The 22,836-nt window shown below is 36.1% G+C and overlaps 1 protein-coding gene across 2 annotated transcripts in view; it reads left to right on the top strand.

Moving 5' to 3' along the window:
* MNAT1 (MNAT1 component of CDK activating kinase) overlaps positions 1-18,416 on the top strand; it is a 205,730-nt gene extending 187,314 nt beyond the window's left edge. For both annotated transcript variants that reach the window (XM_045070215.1, XM_004738880.3), the window contains exon 8: positions 17,957-18,416. In XM_045070215.1, coding sequence (XP_044926150.1) covers positions 17,957-18,077 — 121 coding nt within the window. In that variant the 3' untranslated portion in view covers positions 18,078-18,416. The remainder of the gene's footprint in view (positions 1-17,956) is intronic.
* Positions 18,417-22,836: the final 4,420 nt, after the last annotated feature.

Here is a 22,836-nt window from a genome sequence, read left to right on the forward strand (position 1 = left end):
TTCCATGTACATAGAGAAAATAATCTCTCTCAAAAGCCACACCCTAACTATAAACTTATCTTTGTTTGCAGCCACTGTTAAGTCCTGTCCCTCCTTAGAGGCAAGGGGCCTATCCTGCATTTGAGGCTAACCCTGCTGTCTGTGTTCATGGCTCCTTTGCCCTTCAGCTCTGGGATATCACGCCATCAATCAAGTTGGTCTTTCAGATCTTCTCTTCTGCACTGAAACTTTAATTGACCACATGAATATATTCAGATTTCTGTCTTGAAACTTAAATTCATCACTTTGTCAATCCTGAATGTTCCTCTAACTACTGTTCCTTGTACCATATTCAACAACAAACTACTGAACAAAGTTTTATGCTTGCTATCTCCATCTCTACTTCCTTATTTCTGATTAATTCCCTAAACTTAATACAACTTGACTTTTATTTAGAATCCAGTTTTGCTCATTCACGATTGACTTCCCAATTAGAAAATTTAGTAGAGTTCTTACATTCTTTGCTTTGTGACATAACTGCCTTTTTGTTTTCTTTCATTCTCTCTGAATTCTCCTTTTAAATCTTTTTTGTCTAACTCTTCTTCCTCTCTTAAAGTTGTTACTATGCAAGGTTCTTCATTGATCTTTTAGTCTCATTCAGTATTGAGTACTTACTGTGTGCTAGGCTTTGCCATAGGCACTTCTTTTACATTGTTCCTTATAATTTGTAACAACTCATAACTTTCCAGAGTCCACTACTAAGGGGTAGTCTGATTTAATACCAAATCTGTTTGATTCTAAAGCTATATAATAGTAGTTTTCAAACTTTTTAAAAAAATTAACATATAATGTATTATTTGTTTCAGGGGTAACGATCATTAGTCTTACACAATATCCATACCCACCACAACACATACCCTTCCCAGAGTCCATCACTCAGCCACCTCCCCCACCTTCTGCAACTACTCTGTTACAGTGGAGGTGACAGATCCAGCTTGGCTCTCCTCCCCATCCTGCCCTCGATGATGCCTAAAGGCACTTAATCAGAATCCAACGACTCTGGGAAATTCTCTTAAAAAGTACAGTGAGGGCACCTGGGTGGCTCAGTGGGTTAAGCTGCTGCCTTCGGCTCAGGTCATGATCTCAGGGTCCTGGGATGGAGTCCCGCATCGGGCTCTCTGCTCAGCAGGGAGCCTGCTTCCTCCTCTCTCTCTGCCTGCCTCTCTGCAGTGATTTATATGAAGTCCCAAGCCTGTGTTAACTTTCCTTGTTTTAAAACTCAGGTATCCAACTTGACCCTGGACATTTTTATCTTTCTACCTGCGTGTCTGACAAGTGCCTATTTTATTTTTTTTGAATCTCCAGTGGAACTTGGCTTCTTTGTGAAACCTCTTCTAACTGTTGTATGTCCTGGTGTAGTGAAACTTCCTAGCCTAGCCAAACTTGGGAGTTCTTAAAGATTCCTCTTGAGTCAGTCTCACATATGATTGGATCATTAAGGTCCTTAAGGACATAGCCCCTAGAGGTGCTCATAGTCATTTACTTTGCTTCCTTTTCACCCTCTTTTTCTTCCAGTCTGTTTTTCATATGAACATTTCTTTCTTTCTTTTTTGTTTTTAAGATTTTTTTTATGTTGTTTATTTGTCAGAGGAGAGAGAGTATGAGCAAGGGGAGGGGCAGAGTCCGAGGGAGAGAAGCAGGATCCTTGCTGAGCAAGGAGCCTGATGTGAGACTTGATCCCAGGACTCTGGGATCATGACCTGACCCAGAGTTAGATACTTAACTGACTTAGCCACCTAGGTGTCCCTTATATGAAGATTTCTAAAATTTAGGTCAGATGTCATTACTCAACCTACTAACACTTTCATAGGTGCCCATTATCTATTTTAAAAAATATTCAGGGCATATAAAGTCGCTTCATATTTGACACTCAGAATATACCCTGTTCTCTCAGGCCTCAAGCTATTATATACTCTTGTCCTTTCTGGAATACCTTCTTTGCCTCTTGATGGCAAATTATCATTCTTCCTTCAAATATCAACTTATATCTTCTGCAAACACTCCTTTCTTGAGGCTTCTGGTTCTTCTGCATTTAAAAATTGCTCGTTTTCATGTCTTTCTTCATACTAGACTTTGAGCTACTTAGGAACAAAGACTGTTTTCTCATTTAACACCTAGTGTAATACTGATACATAGTAAGTTGTCAAGATTTATTAATATTCATTGAATAAGTGAATATTATTTATTGTTATGTTAGTCACCATAAAATACATCATTAGTTTTTGATGCAGTGTTCCAAGATTAACTGCTAATTTACAACACCCAGTACTCTGTGCAAGATGTGCCCTCCTTAGAATAAGTTAATTCTTTCCAAGAAGATCAAAATGTTTAACCATGATCTAGTATCAACTGCTTTATCTGCTTTATCTGTTAATGAGACAGTGGGATAAAATGGTTTTAAATGTTCCCTTCCAGTTTTAGGCTTCTGCATTATTAACCTTACTGTACTACCTGTATTATCTTTACTTGGTATTCTCATTTTTTTAAAAGATTTTATTTATTTATTTGACAGAGAGAGATCACAAGTAGGCAGAGAGGCAGGCAGAGAGAGAGAAGGAAGCAGGTTCCCCACTGAGCAGAGAGCCCGATGTGGGGCTCAATCCCAGGACCCCGGGATCATGACCTGAGCTGAAGGCAGAGTCTTAACCCACTGAGCCACCCAGGCACCCCACTATTCTCATTTTTTAAATAAAACATTTAAAATTTATTTTCTGTAACCACATATAGGATTGAATAATCTTAAGTGCATCTTAAAATGATGGGATTTTATCCCCTTGGTATTTATATAATTTCAATTAAAATTTTTTCCTATCTTTAGTTCGTTTAATACCTTAGCTTTTACAATTGGAGGCCAGTTAGGGACAAAATATATCAGGAATAATCTTGGTTTGGATTTTACTTCCTTTTTACTTTTATGTTGATACATACCCAAAGCATAATCTAGGGATGAGAAAACTGTGTCTTACTAACTTTGAAATGACAGGTGGAAATTCATTTTTTTCCCCAAAAGTAGAATTCAAGAAAACAGTAGGGTTCTTTTCTTCCTCTTAACCTTTTAAGGTAATAAAATAAGAAATTTAGGTTTACTGTAAAGAATTTTTATAATATTGAAGCATATTCTGCACATTTAAACTGTTAAAGCTTCTGATTTTCAGAATAAGTCATATGTAACTGATTAGAATGTGTTTTTACTTAAAATATTATACCAGCATGTGCAGAGTTATAACACATTGCCAAAAAATGTAGTCTGGAAGCAAAACAGAAAACTCAAAATAATGCTATAATTTTTTAAGTAAGAGGAAAATATTTTCTTTACACATGAAGATTTTGGGCCAAATGGTATTTAACCAACTAACTTACTAGACTGTTACAGCACTCTATTGTAGAAAAGCTTCAGTTTTGGTAAATCTGATTGCATTAGCATATTACTTATGAAATGGACATGGATTACTTTTTTCCCAAAGCGATGCTGTGATTTAGCTTTTGAAAGAAAGCTCAAGTTTTCTGTGGGCTTAAGTATTAAAAGTGCTTCTTAACAACTTCAAATTGTTGTGCATTAAGCCAGGATTCTTGGCGTTTTTTCAGATTTTACTACTCATAGTCACTTCTGCCTTGAGTAGATATTTTATGAACCTGTTTTTACTTGCTAGAAAATAGAATTTTCCATAATTAAGAGAAAACATCAGTTATTTTATCCACTTGACTTTGTCTTTGCTTGTTATTGTTTGCTTTAGAGATTTATCTAAGTTATTGACATGATTTGGATTCCAGTGTATGAAATAGAGCTTTTGAGAAGGTGCTTTGAATGGAAAAATAAATATCTTACAAAAGATCTTGCTTTGGGTGTGTTTAGTGCGGTTTGAATTTCTTGTTTTTCTTTGCATTCATAGCTATATTCCATTTTATTATGTAGCTTTAAGTAAAATAGTGGTTAACACTGAAAGTTTAGGTTATGAGATAGAGGATGTTAATCTCAAACCATTTTCAAATATACCTGTTTCAGAAAATGCTCATTTATGCTTTAAATAAAGTCATTTTACACTACACATTATATCCCATCTCTCTGTTATTACAGGCATCTTCTGATTTCCAGGAAACCTTATCTTCCATAGGGACTGATGTGCAGTCTGTCTTCCATTCAATCCTGTGCTGTTTTTCCTCTGCAGCTTCATAATATGTGGTGATAACTCTTTTTCATATCCTTTGTATTTTTAATTGCCTTTTGTTATCATGGCCATTCTTTTTTTTTTTTTTTTAAAGATTTTATTTATTTATTTGACAGAGAGAGATCACAAGTAGGCAGAGAGGCAGGCAGAGAGAGAGGAAGGGAAGCAGGCCCCCTGCTGAGCAGAGAGCCCGATGCGGGACTCGATCCCAGGACCCTGAGATCATGACTTGAGCCGAAGGCAGCGCCTTAACCCACTGAGCCACCCAGGCACCCTATCATGGCCATTCTGTAGGTCTGTATCTTAACTAGGAAAACCAGAATTTTTATTTAATTAAAAAAAACTATATACTCTGCTTACAGGTTTGGATGAGTTTTTAAAAAGTGATGACTCGGGACACCTGGCTGGCTCAGTTAGTTAAGTCACTGCCTTTGGCTCAGGTCGTGATCCCAGGGTCCTGGGATTGAGTTCTCCCTGCCGAGCAAGGAGCCTGCTTCTCTCTCTGCCTCTGCCTGCCACTCTGCCTGCTTGTGTGCTCTCTCTCTCTCTCTCTCTCTGACAACTAAATAAATAAATAAATAAAATCATAAAAAAAAAAAGTGATGACTCTTTAGTGAGTAGATATTTATTTTGTTATCAAGAAACTTATCTGACAGGGGCACCTGGGTGGCTCAGATGGTTAAGCCTCTGCCTTCAGATGAGGTCATGATCCAGGATCCTGGGATCGAGTCCCTCATTGGGCTCCCTGCTCAGTGGGGAGCCTGCTTCTCCCTCACTCTTTGCCTGTCACTCTGCCTACTTGTGCTCTCTCTCTGTCAAATAAATAAATAAAATCTTTAGGAAAAAAAAAATTTACCTGACAGGGAACTTGTAACTATAATAGCCAAAGTACTTACTTAGAGATGAAGTGCTATGCAAATTAGGAGGAGCAAAGAAGTAATTCTATTGGGCAATCCAGAGGAGGTAGAATCTAAGAAAACTCTTAAATATTTCAAACATAGAGAAGTATAGAGAGTAATATTATTGTTATATATGTAATATATATTAAATATATAGTTCTGTCACCCAGAATTAACAAATGTTATTTTCAGAAGTTCTAAAGGTTAAAATTTCTCCTTTCCTTCAACAAAACAAAGGATTTAGAATGCTTAACCTTAGACTTCCCTTTTTACTTTCCTTGTTATTGTTAGCAGTTTGTGGCAATAGTAGTGGTAGTGGTGGTATTTTTGTCTCATCGTCTTTGTTCCTTATATCCTGCTCTTCCCATTGGGGTTTAATTTTCTTCTTGTTGAAATATCCTTTGGTTCTTTCCTTTTTGGTTCTTTTAGCTCTAAATTCTTCATGTTTTCCTCACATAGTCTTCTACTCACTAATTTTTTTCTTTATCTATCAATAACCAACTGCTTAATCTGTCCATTGAGACTTTTATTCTAAGAATTGCCAAGAAAATGCTTGTTCTTTTCATTTTGTTGATTTTTTGTCTTACGGCATCTATTTCTTTATTCATCTTTTCTAACATGAAATATATTTCTTTCAGTTTTTCCTATCTGGGTGTGGTAGTCCTGCCATTGATTGTGTCTTCTAACTCTTATAAATGAGACGTATTTCTTTTTTTTTTTTTTTTAAACTGTGCATCTCTTTTTAGTAGGTGTTGTAGTCCCGTGAACCTTGGATTGAGATTAATTGCTTTGACCAAACTCCTGTTAGCTTCACTGGATCTTGACATACCGTTATTCTTAATTTCTTGGAAATGGAACAGACTTGGGTATGGTGAATTTTTTTTTTTTAAATGTTTAATTCTTTTCAGTCCATGCCCCTAGACTTTGTTGTGACTATCCCAGGCCAGTGAGCAGAATATTCCCACAAGTTAGCTTATAGATGTGATGACATTTTGTAGATCCAAGTTATATGCAGGGAGCCAACCCCAGTTCTAGCTTCCTACATCTGAGAGGATTGAGGTCTGTTTCCTGTCACTGTGTGGGTATTGAATGACTGGTACCCAGCACCTTCCTGAACTTATGCTCTGATTTTAAGTTCTTGTATAATTTCTAGCACCTGAGAGTTTCTTTTCTTGCTTTTAAGCTTAGTTTATTTTATTGTTTTTTGTTTTGTTATTCCATATATAACATTTCTTCGTGACATAGTTAAAGCTTTTCATGTCTTTGTTCAGAATTGAGGCATTGACATTTGAACCATGGCTTTGGAAGACAGGCAATGGTGAGGGCATTCCAAGATAATGAAATAGCTTGAACAAACGTATGAAACAAGTAGTTATGATGCTTTCATAGAGAATAACTGAAAACCTCATGGTTGGTTTTGGCTTACATTCAGGGTACATGGAGACGATTAATGGGAGATACATTTGGAAATGTGGGGATTGGAATCATGTACAGTAGGCCTTGAGTGGTAGGCCAAGGAACTTGGACTTTATTCTCCATACAGCAGAGAGCCAATGAATGTTTATTTGTATGAGAGTGATGCATAGCTTTGCCCTAGGAAAATTAGTATGATAACTAGGAATGGATTGGAATGGAGAGAACACCCTGGAAATAGGGAGACCGGTTAAGAGAGTATTAACTGTAGGACATGGAAGAGGCAAAAAAGAGCTAAAACTAGGTAACAGTAGCAGCTTTGAAGATGACGTGAGACGTAAATAGATGTTTGTAGAGAGATACTCTATATAGATTTCTCATTGGTGTGCAATGGGAAGAGGGTTCCAAGATGACCCTAGGAGTATGTTGGAACTATTAAGAGAAATTAAGAAACACAGACAAAGGGCTAGGTTTGTAAAGGAAGATGAGTTCAATTATGAAAATACTGAATTTGTGGTGCCAGTGGGACACCCAAGTATGAAAGGCCACCTAAGCAGATAAAAATGCTGGACTATAACAAAAAAGGGCAGAAGACCAAAAGATAAGATTTGTAGGTTTAGTAGAACAGAAGTAATAAATGAAGCTATACATTTCAGAGATAGTCAAGAATAAAGATGAGAAATGCCAAGAAGAAAACTAGTAATTAGGAAGCAAGTGGCAGAAGAGAAATTTGAGGAATCCTGTGTGAAAGTGGTAAGAGTGTGACCCAAATTATAGGCATTGTTATAGAAATCACAGGCTAAGAGTGTTTTATAGCTGGAAGCTATCTCCAGATTTAGAGAGGTAGAAGAAGATGTTGAGGAGGATGAGGACAGAACAATGGTCACTTAATGATGAGAGTCAAAATACAGGATGTGAGAGAGGAAATAATGTAGCAATTTAACTTTTGAAATAAAACTTACTAAGCTGAACTAGTATTTGTGAAACGCAGATCTGTACATATGTCTATGTATATATAAATGTATATGTATATATGTAAATTTTCCCCATTGCCTTTTAATATAAAAGTATTAGCATCCTTGGATTATTATTCTTTTACTCTGTGATAAAAGATTAACAAGCAGGACTACTCCTTACCTTTTGTCTAATTTAAAAAATGTAAACAAAATTTCCACTTGATTCTTTATACTTAGGCTACAGCAAAATGGGGAGGAAAGAAGGCAACACTATTATTGTTGAAATAAATGTGGGAATGGACAGTACGGTCACAGAATTGGGAAAGGAGAGGTATATATTAGTTAGCCGAAGGTAACACACTTTGAAAATTTATTCCTTGTGAGAGTATATACTTTGTATTAATAGTATAAGAAAATATGGTGGTGGTCAGGCATATATACTTATAATAGGGTGGTCAGGCATATATACTTTATTGAATATCCGTTCTTTACCAGATGTATTACATACATTTTCTTGTAATGTTAGTCTGCATTTCTTCTAAATTACTATGAGGTATTATTGTCTCCCTTTTGCAGATGAGGAAATGATGATGGAAAAACTAAAGCACTTTGCAAATCATAATGTTAGTAATTGTACAAGGAGGCATTCAAACCCAAATGTATCTGTTTCTAAAATCTTTGTCCTTTCTACCAAAACCATCATGTCCTTATGTACTTACGTGGGGTACAGGGAAGAAAAGGGAATGGTAGAGGGGAGAAGTCTGAGGTTGTTTATTTTTAACTTAGAGAGTTTGCACTCAGGAAAAAAAAAAAACCACACCAATAGGGAGAGTCCTTCTGCAAACTTAGGAGGGTGTTTAACTACCATTGGACAGACAGAGGAATTGGATTTGGTTTATACATCTAGACTGTTACCTTAATATTAGTCACAGAAAGCACTGTATGTTTCCTTTTGGTAAAGAAATAGAAATCTGCAGCATTATCATGGGGGACAACTTCAGAGTATCAGGACTTTGCGTGAGGTCTCCTTGACCACCTAACTGATTTCATCTGCCACTTAATTTTTGCGGCTTTAGTAGATAACTTTTTAACTACTGATCAATACTTAGAATTGCTATTTAGATGTATATTCTTCAAAGGTTTCCCTACAAATCAATCTGATTTTACTAACTTCTCCCATCTTAAATTAATGTATTGATCTTGCTTATAAACCAGTACAGAGAACGATATGAATGTAACATATTGAAGTTTGTTTTGTTTTGTTTTGTTTTAAAGAAAGCTTGTGCCCATGGGGATTGCGGCAGGGAAAGAGAGAGAAACTCTTAAGCATGCTCCATACCTTTGGTGGGGCTTGATCTCATAATCTTCAGATCATGACCTGAGCTGAAATAAAAGTCTGATGCTTAACTGGCTGAGCCGCCCAGGCAGCCCACAACATATTGCAGTATTAAACATATTTTAAGATGAATAATTGTGGTTAACATGAATTATTACAAATGAAATAAAAATAGTAACATTTTATGAAATCAAGACCAACTAAGAATGGTTTGGTGTTTGCATGCAGATTATTTACTAGATTAGTGGCAGTTAAAGCTGTGACTATGCTCTTTTGCACTACTTTTTTTTTTTTTTTTGGTATTTCATACATAGAAAAAATATATAATACATATTTTACAAAGACTAATAATAAAACAGTTGCTGAATTGTTCCATTCTCATTGTTTCTCCCTCCTCTACTCCTTCATTTTGAATGAATTCCACTCATTAACTTAAGAGATAGAGCATAACCATTGCTGTAGAAGCCCTCTCTGTGTGCATTTTTCTTCTCTTCATTGTGGTCCCACCTCACCTCACATCAGAGATTCAGTCACCCTGAATGGGCTGTTTATCATTTGCTTGCTTTCCCCCCACCCCTACTCTTTGGTCATATCTATATATTCCATGTATAGTTTGCATTTCCGAATTTTATGTAAATGGACCATGCTGTACATATTTTCTTTAACTTACTATTTGTTGTTGTTTTTACTCAGCGTTGTATGTGAGAGTAAACAGTGTTGATACATGCATGAAGCTGTGTATGTCCTTTGTTTTCAGTGCTGTACAGTATTTATTTGCCTGTTTTCCTCTCTGTGAACATTTGTATTGTTTCTTTTGTTCTTTTGTTATAAGAAACACTACTGCTATAAATGCCATGAAGAGAGCCTCTGGAGCCTTCCTAGATGGAGAAATTTAATAGGTTTCCCATCTCTGTGTCTGCTATTATTATCTCTTCAAAATTACAAGAAGGAGTCAGGTACAAGTAGCAGGTTCTTACTCCTTTCCAAGCAGTTTACACCTTCCTTCTACCTCCTTTGCAAGTCTATAAGAAGAGAGCGCATGAGGTATTGGTAGGGAATGGCAGTATTTGCATTTACCACACCTTGAACACATACCCTTCACTTCAAAATATCTTGCCTTCTGTATTAGTTGTCTAGAGAAACAGAACCAGTATGGGAGATAGATGGATGATGGATGGTAGATAGATAGAGAGAGAAAGAGAGAGAGAGATTTATTATTAGGTACTGGCTCATGTAATTATGGAGGGTGAGAAGGCCCATGATCTGCTGTCTGCAGGCTGGAGACCCAGGAAACCCAGTGGTGTAGTGCAAAGGCCTGAGAGTGAATGGTGTAGATGTCAATTTAAGTCTAGATGCCAGTCTGGAGCACCAAAGGGCAGGAGAAGATCGATGTTCCACCTCAGTCAGGCAAACTGAATTCAACCTTTCTCCGTCTTTTTGTTATTCTCTGGTCCTCAATAGACTGGATAATACCCACTCACGTTGGGGAGGGCCATCTGCTTTCCTCAGTTCACCAATGCTAATTTCTTCCAGAAACACCCTTACTGACTCACACAGAAATGATTTACCAGATAATCTGGGCATTCTTTGGCTCACTCAGTGTAATTTTATGTTTACACATAATATTAACCACCATGGTTTCTTTTGTCATATCACTGTATATTTCGTTCTCTAGGCCTTTGCCTTAGGCCCTTCTCTCTCTTCTCATTCTGTCCTCTCTCCCTAAATACTAGCATTTACATGATGGTTTCAAATACCATCTAACTACTAATAACTCCCAAACAGTTAATAACATCATCCCATAATTTTCTTCTTAGCACTTGGCCCATATACCCAGCTGCCACTCTGTATCTCTCTTCTATAATCACTTCAGACTTAAGTCCAAAATTAAACTCATGATCTTTCCGTTCTCTTCTCCTCCACCCCAGTTTGTTTCTCCTGCAGTTTTCTGTTTCTGTGAAGGTATTTTCCCTGTTCTATTTGACTAGATAGCCCGGAGTTGCTTTTGCCTTTACTTTCTTCTCCCCATCTCTTGCCCCCATACCTACTAGTTGTTTGGGTATTTTTTGTTGTTTTTGTTTTTGTTTTTTAAGATTATTTATTTATTTATTTGACAGAGAGAGAGAGAGAGAGAACAAGCAGGGGGAATGACAGGGAGGGGGAGAGGGAGAAGCAGGCTCCCCACTGAGCATAGAGCCCATCTGTAGGGCTCCATCCCAAGACCCCGGGATCATGGCCCATGCAGCCGCTTAACCAACTGAGCCACCCAGGTGCCCCTACTCAGTTGGTTTTTAATTGTCTCGTGAAGCAGTATTTCTTTATTTCCTCTGCTGCCACCCTAATCCAGTTAGCATGATCTTGAGCCTAGAATAGAGAAACTCTAAAGGGTCTTTAAATAATCAACTCCTGCTTTTCTCATCCACTGTGTAGCCAAAGTAGCTTACATTATCAGGTTCCTAACAGTAACTTTCCAGTGGCTTCCCATTGCCCTTTCAATAAAATTCATAATTCTCAAAATTTCTTTTGAATACTTTCTGCCAACATCTCTAGCCTCATCCTGAGCCACCTTTCCTGCATATTTCCAGTATGTGCTCCGGCTCCTTGCTGCTACGTTCTTTTCTTCACTGGGTTGCTAAGTAACTCTTCCTCATCCTTTGGGTCTAAGCCATCCTTTGGGACTGTCATTTCCTTAGGGAGACCTTTTCTGAACTTGTTCATGTTGGCTTCCTTTTAATCTACACTGACTTTCTCATTCATAATATTCGTTATTTAACATCTTTCTTTCTCTGCTGAATTACAAGGTCCATTAGAACATGGAGTTTGCTCTTTGTTTTATCCTCAGAGTTGCTTCAATACCTGGCACATAGGAGACACTCAGTAAATTTTTTTTTTTTTTTAAAAGAAGGTATGAACTGTATACATACAAATTTCTATATTTGCCTTTCCCACCCTTGGGGAAAAATTACCATACTCTCTTTATAAAGATGTGATGAAACTTCTGGCATGCAGCTGTTACTAACATGGAATTTATAGTAAAAAATTACATTAGACAAGCCAGAATGAGACACTAGAATTTTTAGGAACTTAGAAACTAGGATATTTATTTTTATGATCTCTATTGTATTTCTACCACAGAAGTGATAGCTCTTTTCCCTCCCTGGGATATACAAAATCTGTGTATGATTTGTTGTTTTTATGACTCTGATATGATTTGTTTATTTTTAGATTTTTCATGAAATTTTGCTTCCTTTCCTCTGGTTATCTTGATTAAATTCATGAGTATCATAATGTTTTAAGAATCAATAAGTAAAAGCATTATTTATACCATTTTTCTGCTTAATCTCACTTAAGCATATAAGAACAATACTGAAATTAGTCAAACATATTATAACTGAGATAAACATCTAACTTTGAAGAATATATTTAAGACTTATTGCTACCGTGCATTATCTGTTTTCATGGATCTTTTCAAGTTTCTGATCACACCTGATTCCTGAGATACTCTTGTATTTATCTGTATTATACAGATGGAGTGTGTCCTTAGGGGTCTGTCAGTTGGATAACCAGAACTACCAACAATATTGTTCATAGAGTATGTTACACTTAAATAGCTATATCTTTTATGCATTCAGTCATTTTTCCTTTCACTATGTAACTTTGGTAACAGCTACCCTGCCCTCAAAATGCCTAGTGTATTATTTGGTAGCAATAAATTGCACACTTGAGTTATAATTCAGAAAGGCTTATCTGAGCAATCTGTATTCAGCTGTACACTTGGGCGCTGCATGTGGCTTTTAATTTCCAAATCTGAGCTTTGGTGTTCAGATGGTGTAAATGTCTGGAATAAATTGGTTACTAGATTCCCAAGTATATTAGTATAGATCTGAAATAGCTTTAATAATTAGTTTATTCAAGTTGTGTTCTCATTTGCAGGTTAGATAATGAAGTGAAGAGTAATCCCATGACTGTGGTTTGTGATATTTTGGTTTGAGTTCATGAAGCCTTGGTTGGTATTTTATAACCAAACTGCTCATAGAATTATGGACAGTAGTTCTGACTTGAAGTCCTTTCCTGACCATTTATATTGGAGTATATGATTATCTGTTTCCCTGTGTAGACAGTTTGTCTGTTATTCTGTCATCCTGATTAGGTTAGGACACCTGAGCACTAACCTCTGTTTTCAGAATATTTCTGCTTTTTAGTGATAATTGAGCATACTGTTGTTTGTCTTTAAATCTGTTGAGATACATTTCACGTTGTTAATGTAAATCTTTTATAGCCTTAGCTGAATACAGTAGCTCTTGGTCTTGACATCTGAAATCAGCTGGTTCATGTCTCTTAATGGCACTTAGATTTGAATTTTGTAGGCTGGGAGGCAGAACTACTTGGAACTGGTCTGTTTAATGCATGGTGGCTTTAAATTCAGGCTTAAAAATGGGCCCACTTAGGGGTGCCTGGGTGGCTTAGTGGTTTAAGCCTCTGCCTTCAACTCAGGTCATGATCTCAGGGTCCTGGGATCGAGCCCCACATCGGGCTCTCTGCTCAGCGGGGAGCCTGCTTCCCCCTCTCTCTCTGCCTGCCTCTCTGCCTACTTGTGATCTCTCTCTATCAAGTAAATAAATAAAAATCTTTAAAAAAAAAAAAATGGGCCCACTTATAAAAAGAAGGTCTTAATCTCTGTAGAGTTCTCTCTAGAGCAACACTATGAAGTTAAAAACTGTTGGACTCTTTTTTTTTTAACCGTTCATTGCTCCTGGTAATTTGAGGTGAAGGAAACTAATACGAACTTAACATTTTCATTTCAGTTTGAATTCCAAGATTCTTTGATTCTCTAGAGTCAAAGTGTTTCAAGGGTTTTCATGAGGAAGTTATGACTGGAGGGGAAGAGTGCTGCCTCTCGGTCTTGAGTGACAGCCCCTGCCCTCTGCCCTTAGCTGAGAACTCAAAGCATTGTTGAATAGCACTAAAATGAGCTGAGTCCAAGACTTTAGCCAGATGGTCGATATAGGGCTTTTAAAGGAAGGGAAATAGTAAAAGAGTAATCTCAGAGGAACTCTCTTATGTTAAAGAACTGAGAAAATGAAGTCTTTCTGAAGCTAAGTGTAAATTATACCACCTTCTTTGAGAGCAAAAGCCGCTAAATGTAACAGAAGAAAATGACAGTGCAGAAAATCAAAGTTCAGGAACAAACTTTCAAGTGTGGTTTTTGAATGCTTAATCCTCTCTTACTCCTCTCTCAGGATCCATTGCCTCCTTTTCCTCCCCCTCCTCAAGTCTGTTTGAAAGGGATTTTGATGGGTAATGGCAAAGGAAGGCAACTTTAGACAGAGTATAAATTAGGGCACAAGATACCTTTGTAGAGGAATTATCTTAGACATGCTTTTGAAAACATACTTTTTTTAAGTCATTAAGAAAATAATCAAAGGTACGATTTGTAAAGCTTTGAGTTTAGTCTGCTTTCAGTAAAAATAAGGTATAGATACCAAAATAAGCAAACCCTTTTTTTCTTTCCTCGTTTCTGCTTATAAGATTTACAGGTATTTAAAATAAACCCATGAAAACAAATACTGTCCTGGGATTGGCTAAGTAGTCAGAGCAGTTACCTCTAGGCTCCGAAGTCCAACTGAGCTTGACTTTTGGAAGTAAATTTGGCTAAGACTTCTTCCTCATTCTGTTCTTTAAAGGTGTACTTGAAATGATACTGACCTTTGCCAGAAACCCCAGGAATCCTATTCAGTGATGTACTTGTAATGGTCATGAAAGAATTAAAACAACACAGATGTGGATTAATGGGAGAAAGTAGGCAAAAATGCTAAATTCTCATTGTGTGGTTTCAATGTGGCAGATCCTTTAAAATACTTCAGTGTACCACAATAATTAAAGGGTTTAAGGACATTAAAATACCTAGAAAATAAAAGCCAACAGTTGAGTAACGAGAATGAACTGTGTTTTACTTTTTTAAATTGGAATTAATGTAGGTTGCCATGGTGAAAATAGATTGAAATATTTAACAGTAACCGTTTTGTGCAGCCCTAGAGATCAAAAACAGTAATGTAAATAAGTAGGTCTTTAAAGAATATACTCACAGGCATGCTTAATGTAAATGATTGCTAGAAGAGAAATGCATTTTCTTCAGTGCTACACAAAGAAATTTTAATTTACTTGATTTTGGCAGCAAGAATCTACAACTTAGCATTAGCAACTAAAATTTTAAAATATTTGCTCATTGCTCTGGATTATGACTGTTTAAGAATTACTGTTTTCAAACACTAATTAATCATTTTAAATAAACTTTTTTTATACATTTATGGCATCAATGAGTATGACTGTTTATTACATTTTACCTATAAAAAGTTGAACTGTTTTATATACTCTTTATGGAAGCAGTGCACAGTCATAAATTAAAAGATGCAACTGTTTTGGATATTTTACTGGTGGTCCTGTGTTTTCCTGCCAGCAGTGCAGCTGTTTCAGGTTTCTTAGGATAACATATAAAAAGCTGTATGTACACTGCAAGTTTATGCTTGAATTGCCAAGCCAGAGATGGTATGACTCAACTTTCCCAGAAGCAAGTTGTACCAAAATGTGATGAATCAAAACAACCAGTTGCACAGTGGTTTGTATTACAGCTATGAAAAACAATTCTGTTTATGATAGTTGGCTTCTTAAGGTTAACAGACATTCTCCTGTGGTACCCGAGCTTTACCATGAGTGAACAGCTATTGGAGCTAAGGCTGTGCTTTTGAGGGTCTGAGAAAAGGAAAAAGGGTAATATGGCGGTATCTGGTGTATGGGTAAAATTAACCTGGAAACTCATACTAGGAATGGAATGTCTCATTTCTAAGATACCTGTAAAAATATTACTAAATATTACTTATTTATGTGATAGTTATTGAATTCTCAGTGAACAGAAATTGATTTTATCCTGTTCCAGGTTTATTTTTAGATGTCTGAGATGACTTATTTAACTTACATAATTTCTCGTGCATCATAATCTTAACAGTGGACATTTTATTGTGTCCTGGGATGTAATAAGCAGATACTTTCTTTGTGGTAGATTTGGTGAATCCCTGTTTATGTTCAGTGGGACCTAAGTTTCTATCAAGAGTTTGACAATGAAATTGGGATGCATCCCACCAAGGTTTATAGGATGGGATGTAGAGAGAAAATACTAGAACTTTTGTTGAAATATTTTTATCTCCTCCTTTAAATATTTATATTTTATAATATACTTCTTTATATTATATGTAATTATATACTATATAACTGATAATACAATAGGTATATGGTTTATAAATAAGTACACAAATTTTGGAGTAGCACGCTCAAATATTTTTACTGCTATAAGTATACTATCAAAAGTTGGCGGGGGGCACCAGTGGGTTGAAGCCACTCAGGTCATGATCTCAGGGTCCTGGGATGGAGCCCCACATCGGGCTCTCTGCCCAGCAGGGAGCCTGCTTCCCTTCTTCTCTCTCTGCCTGCCTCTCTGCCTACTTGTGATCTCTGTCTGTCCAAAAAAAAAAAAAAAAGAGTTTGTGGGGAAGCCAGGGTGGCTTAGTCAGTTAAGCATCTGACTTGATCTCAGGGTCATGAGTTTGAGCCCTTTACTAGGCTCCACACTGGGCATGCAGCCTACTTAAAAAAAAAAAAAAAAAGTTTGTAGATCATTGCTCAGTAAATATTAATTTCCTTTCTCCTTCACTTTTCCCTTTCACCCTTGGCAGAGAAGCAAAGAATTGAGTTAACACCTTGATTTGTGGTAGTGTGAATAAATTATAGCCAATTCTGGGAGCTTATCCTGTGTCTTACTTTGACCACTTTTTCTATTTGGCCTCTTACATTGCCATATATTTTTTAATCACACAGCCTTATTAAAGATGGATACAAATGAAAAACAGACTTGTTATTATGTTAGAAATAAGAAGTTGCTCATGCATCAAGACTTTGACACACAGGAAGTTTGAATGAATGAGTAGAAAAGTTTCCAAGTTATTAAAATGTTCTGGTACCTGATTTATTCATTTGCCATAACCGTAATTCTAAGGCGGATGAAGCTCCTTTACTTCCTGAGGCCTGAAGAAACAATGTGGTTTCTTAAACTAGGCATTGAAGCAGAGCTGGAAATATTTGTTTTCCAACAGTGCTGTTAGTCATGCTAATAAGTTGACCTTCTTTGGCTAAGATTGTCCCATATTTTAGGTCTCTTTACCTTTATCAATGTAAAAAGGTTTAATTGCTAAATAATATATATATATATGATTGAAGAAAAATGGTACACTGTCTTTTGAGATCAGTTCAGAAGACTTTTGTATTTACTAATTGGGACTGTTGAACTCAGGCTGTCAGAGATTTCTTGAGCATGTAATTTTCTAAGGGTTCACTTCCTGTGTAGAAGGAGACAATACATTTTTGTAATGCTGAAGTATATTTGAAGTAACTAGTATATTCTCTTCTCCCTCCTCCTCCTTTGAAGTATTTATTTTAGAATATATTTATGTAAAGTATTCAATATTTATGTAAAAATATTAATACAATAGTATTATGATACCAGGTATTTATACCAGGTATGATACTACCCCAGGAGGTGGGGCACCTGGGTGGCTTAAAGCTTCTGTCTTTGGCCCAGGTCATGATGCCAAGGTCCTGGGATCAAGCCCTGCATTGTGCTGTCTGCTCAGCAGGGAGCCTGCTTCCTCCTTTCTCTCTCTATCTGCCTCTCTGCCTGCCTCTTGTGATCTCTGTCAAATAAATAACTAAAATCTTAAAAAAAAGAAAAGAAAAGAAAAAGTATGCAAGGAGGACAGTAGCAGTTAGGTACCCAAACAACCACCAATAAACTAAGTTCTGAAAATTGGGAACAGTGAACATTTTAATAGCAAGTATTATTTTTGAAACCTCCTTAAGAGCTGTTTTTAGATCTTAATGTAATTTGCTTTATAATTTTGTTTAACAAACTGGTTTAGGCACTTTCTATATATAGTCAGTGTGTTTCTTTTTAAAAGGTAATAATGCATTTAAGAAGTCTGAACATTTCAGTCTCAGAATTCTGCTTTAAAATGTGAATCAGTTTTATTATTATTTTTAAAAATGTACCAATTTATATGTGCTTTCTGTGTCACTGTTACACTTTTTGTTTTGTTTTAGGTATTTAAACCATGTCAGAGCTGCCTCTCCACAGGACCTTGCTGGAGGCTATACTTCTTCTCTTGCTTGTCACAGAGCACTACAGGATGCATTCAGCGGGCTTTTCTGGCAGCCCAGTTAACCTTTATTTCTCCTTTATAAGATTTGGACCTAGGAGCCGAACCAGGGAGCTAGCAAAAGAAAAGCAGACGTGTAAAAATATAGCCATGTGCAGCTGCCCAGCAGCAGTACACCAACTAGCAGCTGTGTTAAAGTATTTATAAGAGAAAATTTCAGAACTAAGTTGAGCAATACGGTGGATAAATATATGTGAAAAGATTTATTTTTTACTTATATTTTTCTGAGAGGGATTGAAGCTGTAAACTTTATCTGATGGAAGACATGAATAATTTACCTATGTATGCTTGAGGTTGACAGACTTGTAAAATCTTTTTAAAAATAAAGCTAGACTTTATATGAAGTTCTGTGGTTTTTCTCTTATTACAGTGTTTTACTTGAACACATTTTAAAATGCCATTTTGAATACGACATTTAGTGTTAATATCCAAGTCTATTATTTTCTCTCATAAAATGTTCTCTTTTTTTCCCCTATGTTCTTTAATACTAGTCCAGACAAGTGAATATATTTCCTTCTGCCAGCAGGTTGTGGCAAGTAAAACTTGACTTGTGATAATGCCACTCTCTTGATATTAAGGACTCAGTGCCTGTTTTGAACAGTGGAAGGTGAGACAGACCTTGATCAAGGTATTATAGTTCCCAGCTGTGAGCCACACTTAGGATAAACCAGATGAGAATATTAACCTACTTTTAATGACAAATTCAAAGAAGTAAGTTAATAAAATTTAATACTTAAATGGCACCTTTCACTTCAAATGTGAGCTCATTTTATGATGAAACCTTGGAGACTGGAATGGATACATTTTAAACAAAATTTCTCTGAGTAAATTGCAGACTCTGATTCAGTTTCTATTAAAAACTTCAAGGGCTTTTAGTAAACCTAGGATTTTGCTTAGAGTTGGCAGTAGAGAGGATGGATATTTGTAGCATCTCAATCTTATACGAGGCTGTTACATAGACCACTGGGCCTAGGACATAGTTTCTCAAGGAAATTAAGGGATTTCCTATCAAATGTTCCTTATAACAGATGTTAATTTTATGGGAGGAAAATTATGTGAAATAAAATTTGTGGTTACATTAGGGTGGAATATCCATATTTAACAACTGCAGCTTATTTGCCTAGGCAGGTATTAATTTCAGGGATACATCTTTATCTTTTACAATATGGTTGACCCTTGAATAATGCAAGTTTAAACTGTATGGATTCACTTGTACATGGATTTTTTTTGTATGGTACCTTATTATTTTAACATTTTCTTTTTTCTAGCTTATTGTAAGTATATAGTGTATAACATACAAAAACATGTATACTTGACTATTATGTTTGTGTTAAGGCTTCTGGTGAACAGTAGGCTATTAGCACTTACATTTTGGGAGTGTGGGAGTCAGAAGTTACATGTCGATTTTCTAGTGTGTGTGTGTTGGGGTGGGGGGGTTAATGTCCCTCATCCCTGTGTTAGTTAGCTGTACAGCTGACCTTTGAACAGTCTTTGATAACTAAGAAAACCAAGGCATCAAATAATTGAGTAGGCCCAGATCATATACACATTAGAAAAAAAGCCAGAATTAAAACTGTTTGATTTTTATTTTTAAGTCTAGTTCTGTCTGTACTTTACAGGCTGCATCCTATTTTTCATTTCTATTAGCATTCCCCAACTGAGGATTTTAAGTATAGTCTATACATCTGTTCAAAGAAGTGAGAACATTGACTTAAAGTTAAGACTTTGCTGTACAGTATCCAGTCTTTACAAAAGAAATACTATTATTTGTTCTCAGTACCTTGTATAATATATTTAAGTGAATGAACTAATTAATAGAACACTTAAAAGGCTTTTAAAACATTTTTTGAGCCTACCTCATTATTGTGGAAATTGCCTGCATCTGATTTGGCAAATAAATTGAATTCGAAAACCTTTATACATTTGTAAATATTTTGCTCTTATTATTGCTGTACTTTGTTCGATAGGCCAAATAAGTTGTTAATTGACCTATTAGATGAAAGACAATGGTGGAAGGTAAGTAACTTAATGACAGTACACTAAATCACAGAAATACTCTAAATTGATGAGGTTATCCCCTATCCCCCAGTGATTTTTCCTCTCCGAGTCAAAAGGCTGCACAAGTCTATCATATACATCAATTAAGTCTTTTAACCTTGTACAACACTAGCCCAGAAGCAATAGCTAACAACTGCTGAGCATTATGTATGCGCCAAGCACTGTGCTTCATGTATTGTGTATTCTTACTTAATCTTTACAATGCTAGTATTTTTTCCCCCATTTTCACAGATGGAGAAGCTGAAGCATAGGGAGGTTAACTAACTTCCAGAAGGTTAATCGAAAAGTAGCAGAGTGGATTTGAACCAAAGTGGTGAGAGTCCATGCTTCAGAGATGAGTATCAAACTGGCAAGCTTATAAACAATAGCTCTGTAGAACCAAGTCTGAGTAATCAAACTTCCCAAGATTTCCAGGAAGTTTTATGGATCAGGTGTCTAGTTATTTTATGGCATATAAATGACAGCAACTTAATAACCTTATTTATATCCTTGAGAGAAGTTCTGAGAAATTCATTATGTAGAACCTCATTTATCCATTAACTACCTTCCTTTTAAACATATATTAATGGTATTGAATACATTTACATCATAGTTGGGATGCACTATTAGTGTTTCTTAATTTCATTCAATAAATATTTGACCTAAGCTTCTCTTAGAAATTATCCTTAGACTGTTAACTGGTGGTAATTATTTCAAAATCCAATTAAGGTGGCAGGAATCTTGTCAAAAAGCTAAGAAAATTAAAAAAAAAATTGTATCTGGTAAGTTCTCCAGCTGTCATTTTTTAGTGGACATCAAGAGTTCACTTACTAGGTATCATGTTAAAAACTTTAGGGTGGGCCTAGATTTAAATAATGAAATAATCATACATGCACTTAGCCACTCTGAAGGAAAAGGGGGAGGAGTTAAAGTGTTAATAGAGAGACTGGATATTTGACCAAATAGAGGCAAGAATCTTATCACTTTCCATGTATGAATAAAAACATCATTTGTACCCATATTTAATATTTATAACCTAGCATATCACTATAATACTGGGAAAAAACTCTTACTCCTACCTGAAAATTAAAATTCTCTTCACCTAGATCAGGCCAACTGTGGACCCTTGGCCAAATCCAGCTGCTGTCTTTTTCTGTATGCTTCATGAGCTAAGATTGATGTCTACATTTTTTAAGGTTGAAGAAAGCCAAAATCATATACTTTTTAACAAGTGGAAAGCATATGATTTTCAAATTTCAGTATCCATAAATAAAGTTGTTTTGGCATATAGTGTTTATGTATTGTTTATGGCTCTTCTGGGGGGCTACTGCAACAGAGTTGAGCAGCAAAAGAGACCTTATGGCTAAAATACTATCTGGTCCTTTACCGAAAGCTTTCTGACCCTTCACCTACATACTCCTCACTTGAAGGGAAGGGAGGAGAGGAAAATTAGAAGTCCCAAATGGTAATCCCTGGCTGAATTAGCCTCCTGGGTCTTGCAGAGGAGAGGTTTGGTTGAGTTTCAAAAACCATTTTTAAGTGCCTTTAGAGAAGGGATGAGAGCTCCAACTCATTACTTTCCTACACTTCTTACCATTTATTGCCTTCACTGATTTATATTACCTGCCTCACTTCTGAAGGCATTTGAGTTTGTAATGAATGATTTAATGAGTGGTCCTCAAACATTTTTTGTAGGACCAGGCAGGAAGTATTTTAGGCTTTATGATAAAATAATTGGTACAATGTTTTTAATGAACAAAATTCAAAATATAATTGGGTATATGTAATTACATTGTTTGTAACTCCTTTTGTGGGGGAATAACACTTGTTCCTTTAATTGGGGTTCCAAGTGTTTCCTATCATCAAAATCAGTTGTAAATGACCACCTGTTAATGGTTATCTGTAATAAGATTTTACACATTTTATCTCTAAAAATGTATTTTCACACAAATAGATACTGCCAAATACTGGCATCAGTCCAGCAGCATAAGATTTTAACTGGGCATATTCATCACTTGGAAGGCATTTGTAAAACCTGTTAGATTCTTCCCTTGATATTTGCTTTATTGTCATTACATAGTACATTAATCACTTCCAATTTAAGGTAGAAGCTCAATTATAGGTGAATGGATTTTGAAATATGTAAATTTCCTTTCTTTGCATTTTCACCAAGGTCCCAAAAATGCTGAACACAGAAAATGTATCCACTGCTAATTTGAGGGAAATCTTTAACTTTTGATAGCATGAGAAATGTGTAACACAAGATACTGTGATTCAAATGTCAGTTGTTGAAATGACCAGTTTCACAGTGAATTATAATTTTAACCTTATAATTATAGGTTAAAATCTTTAAGAAATACTAGTATGCCATTAGCAAAAGCTAATTTCCAGAGCCTTTCAGCGTTCTAGAATGTTTAAGAGTGGTTCCTCTTTGTTTTTTTTTTTAAGATTTTATTTCTTTATCAGATAGAGATCACAAGTAGGCAGAGAGGCAGGCAGAGAGCAGCGAGCCCAATGCAGGGCTGGATCCCAGGACGCTGGGATCATGACCTGAGCCCAAGGCAGAGGCTCTTAAGAAAAATTTCAGTCTTGACCCTGAGCTCAAAAAACTTCAAACTTCACAATTGCTAAGAAAATCAAACAGGTTGAGCAGTTTCTGACAGAATTCAATCATGGTTAGAATCCATGAAAGCAAATGAAATTCACCATTGACACATGACAGTTCAA

Source organism: Mustela putorius, unplaced genomic scaffold (genome assembly GCF_011764305.1).
Source record: "Mustela putorius furo isolate JIRA1106 unplaced genomic scaffold, ASM1176430v1.1 tig00000129_pilon_pilon_pilon, whole genome shotgun sequence".
NCBI lineage: Eukaryota > Metazoa > Chordata > Mammalia > Carnivora > Mustelidae > Mustela > Mustela putorius.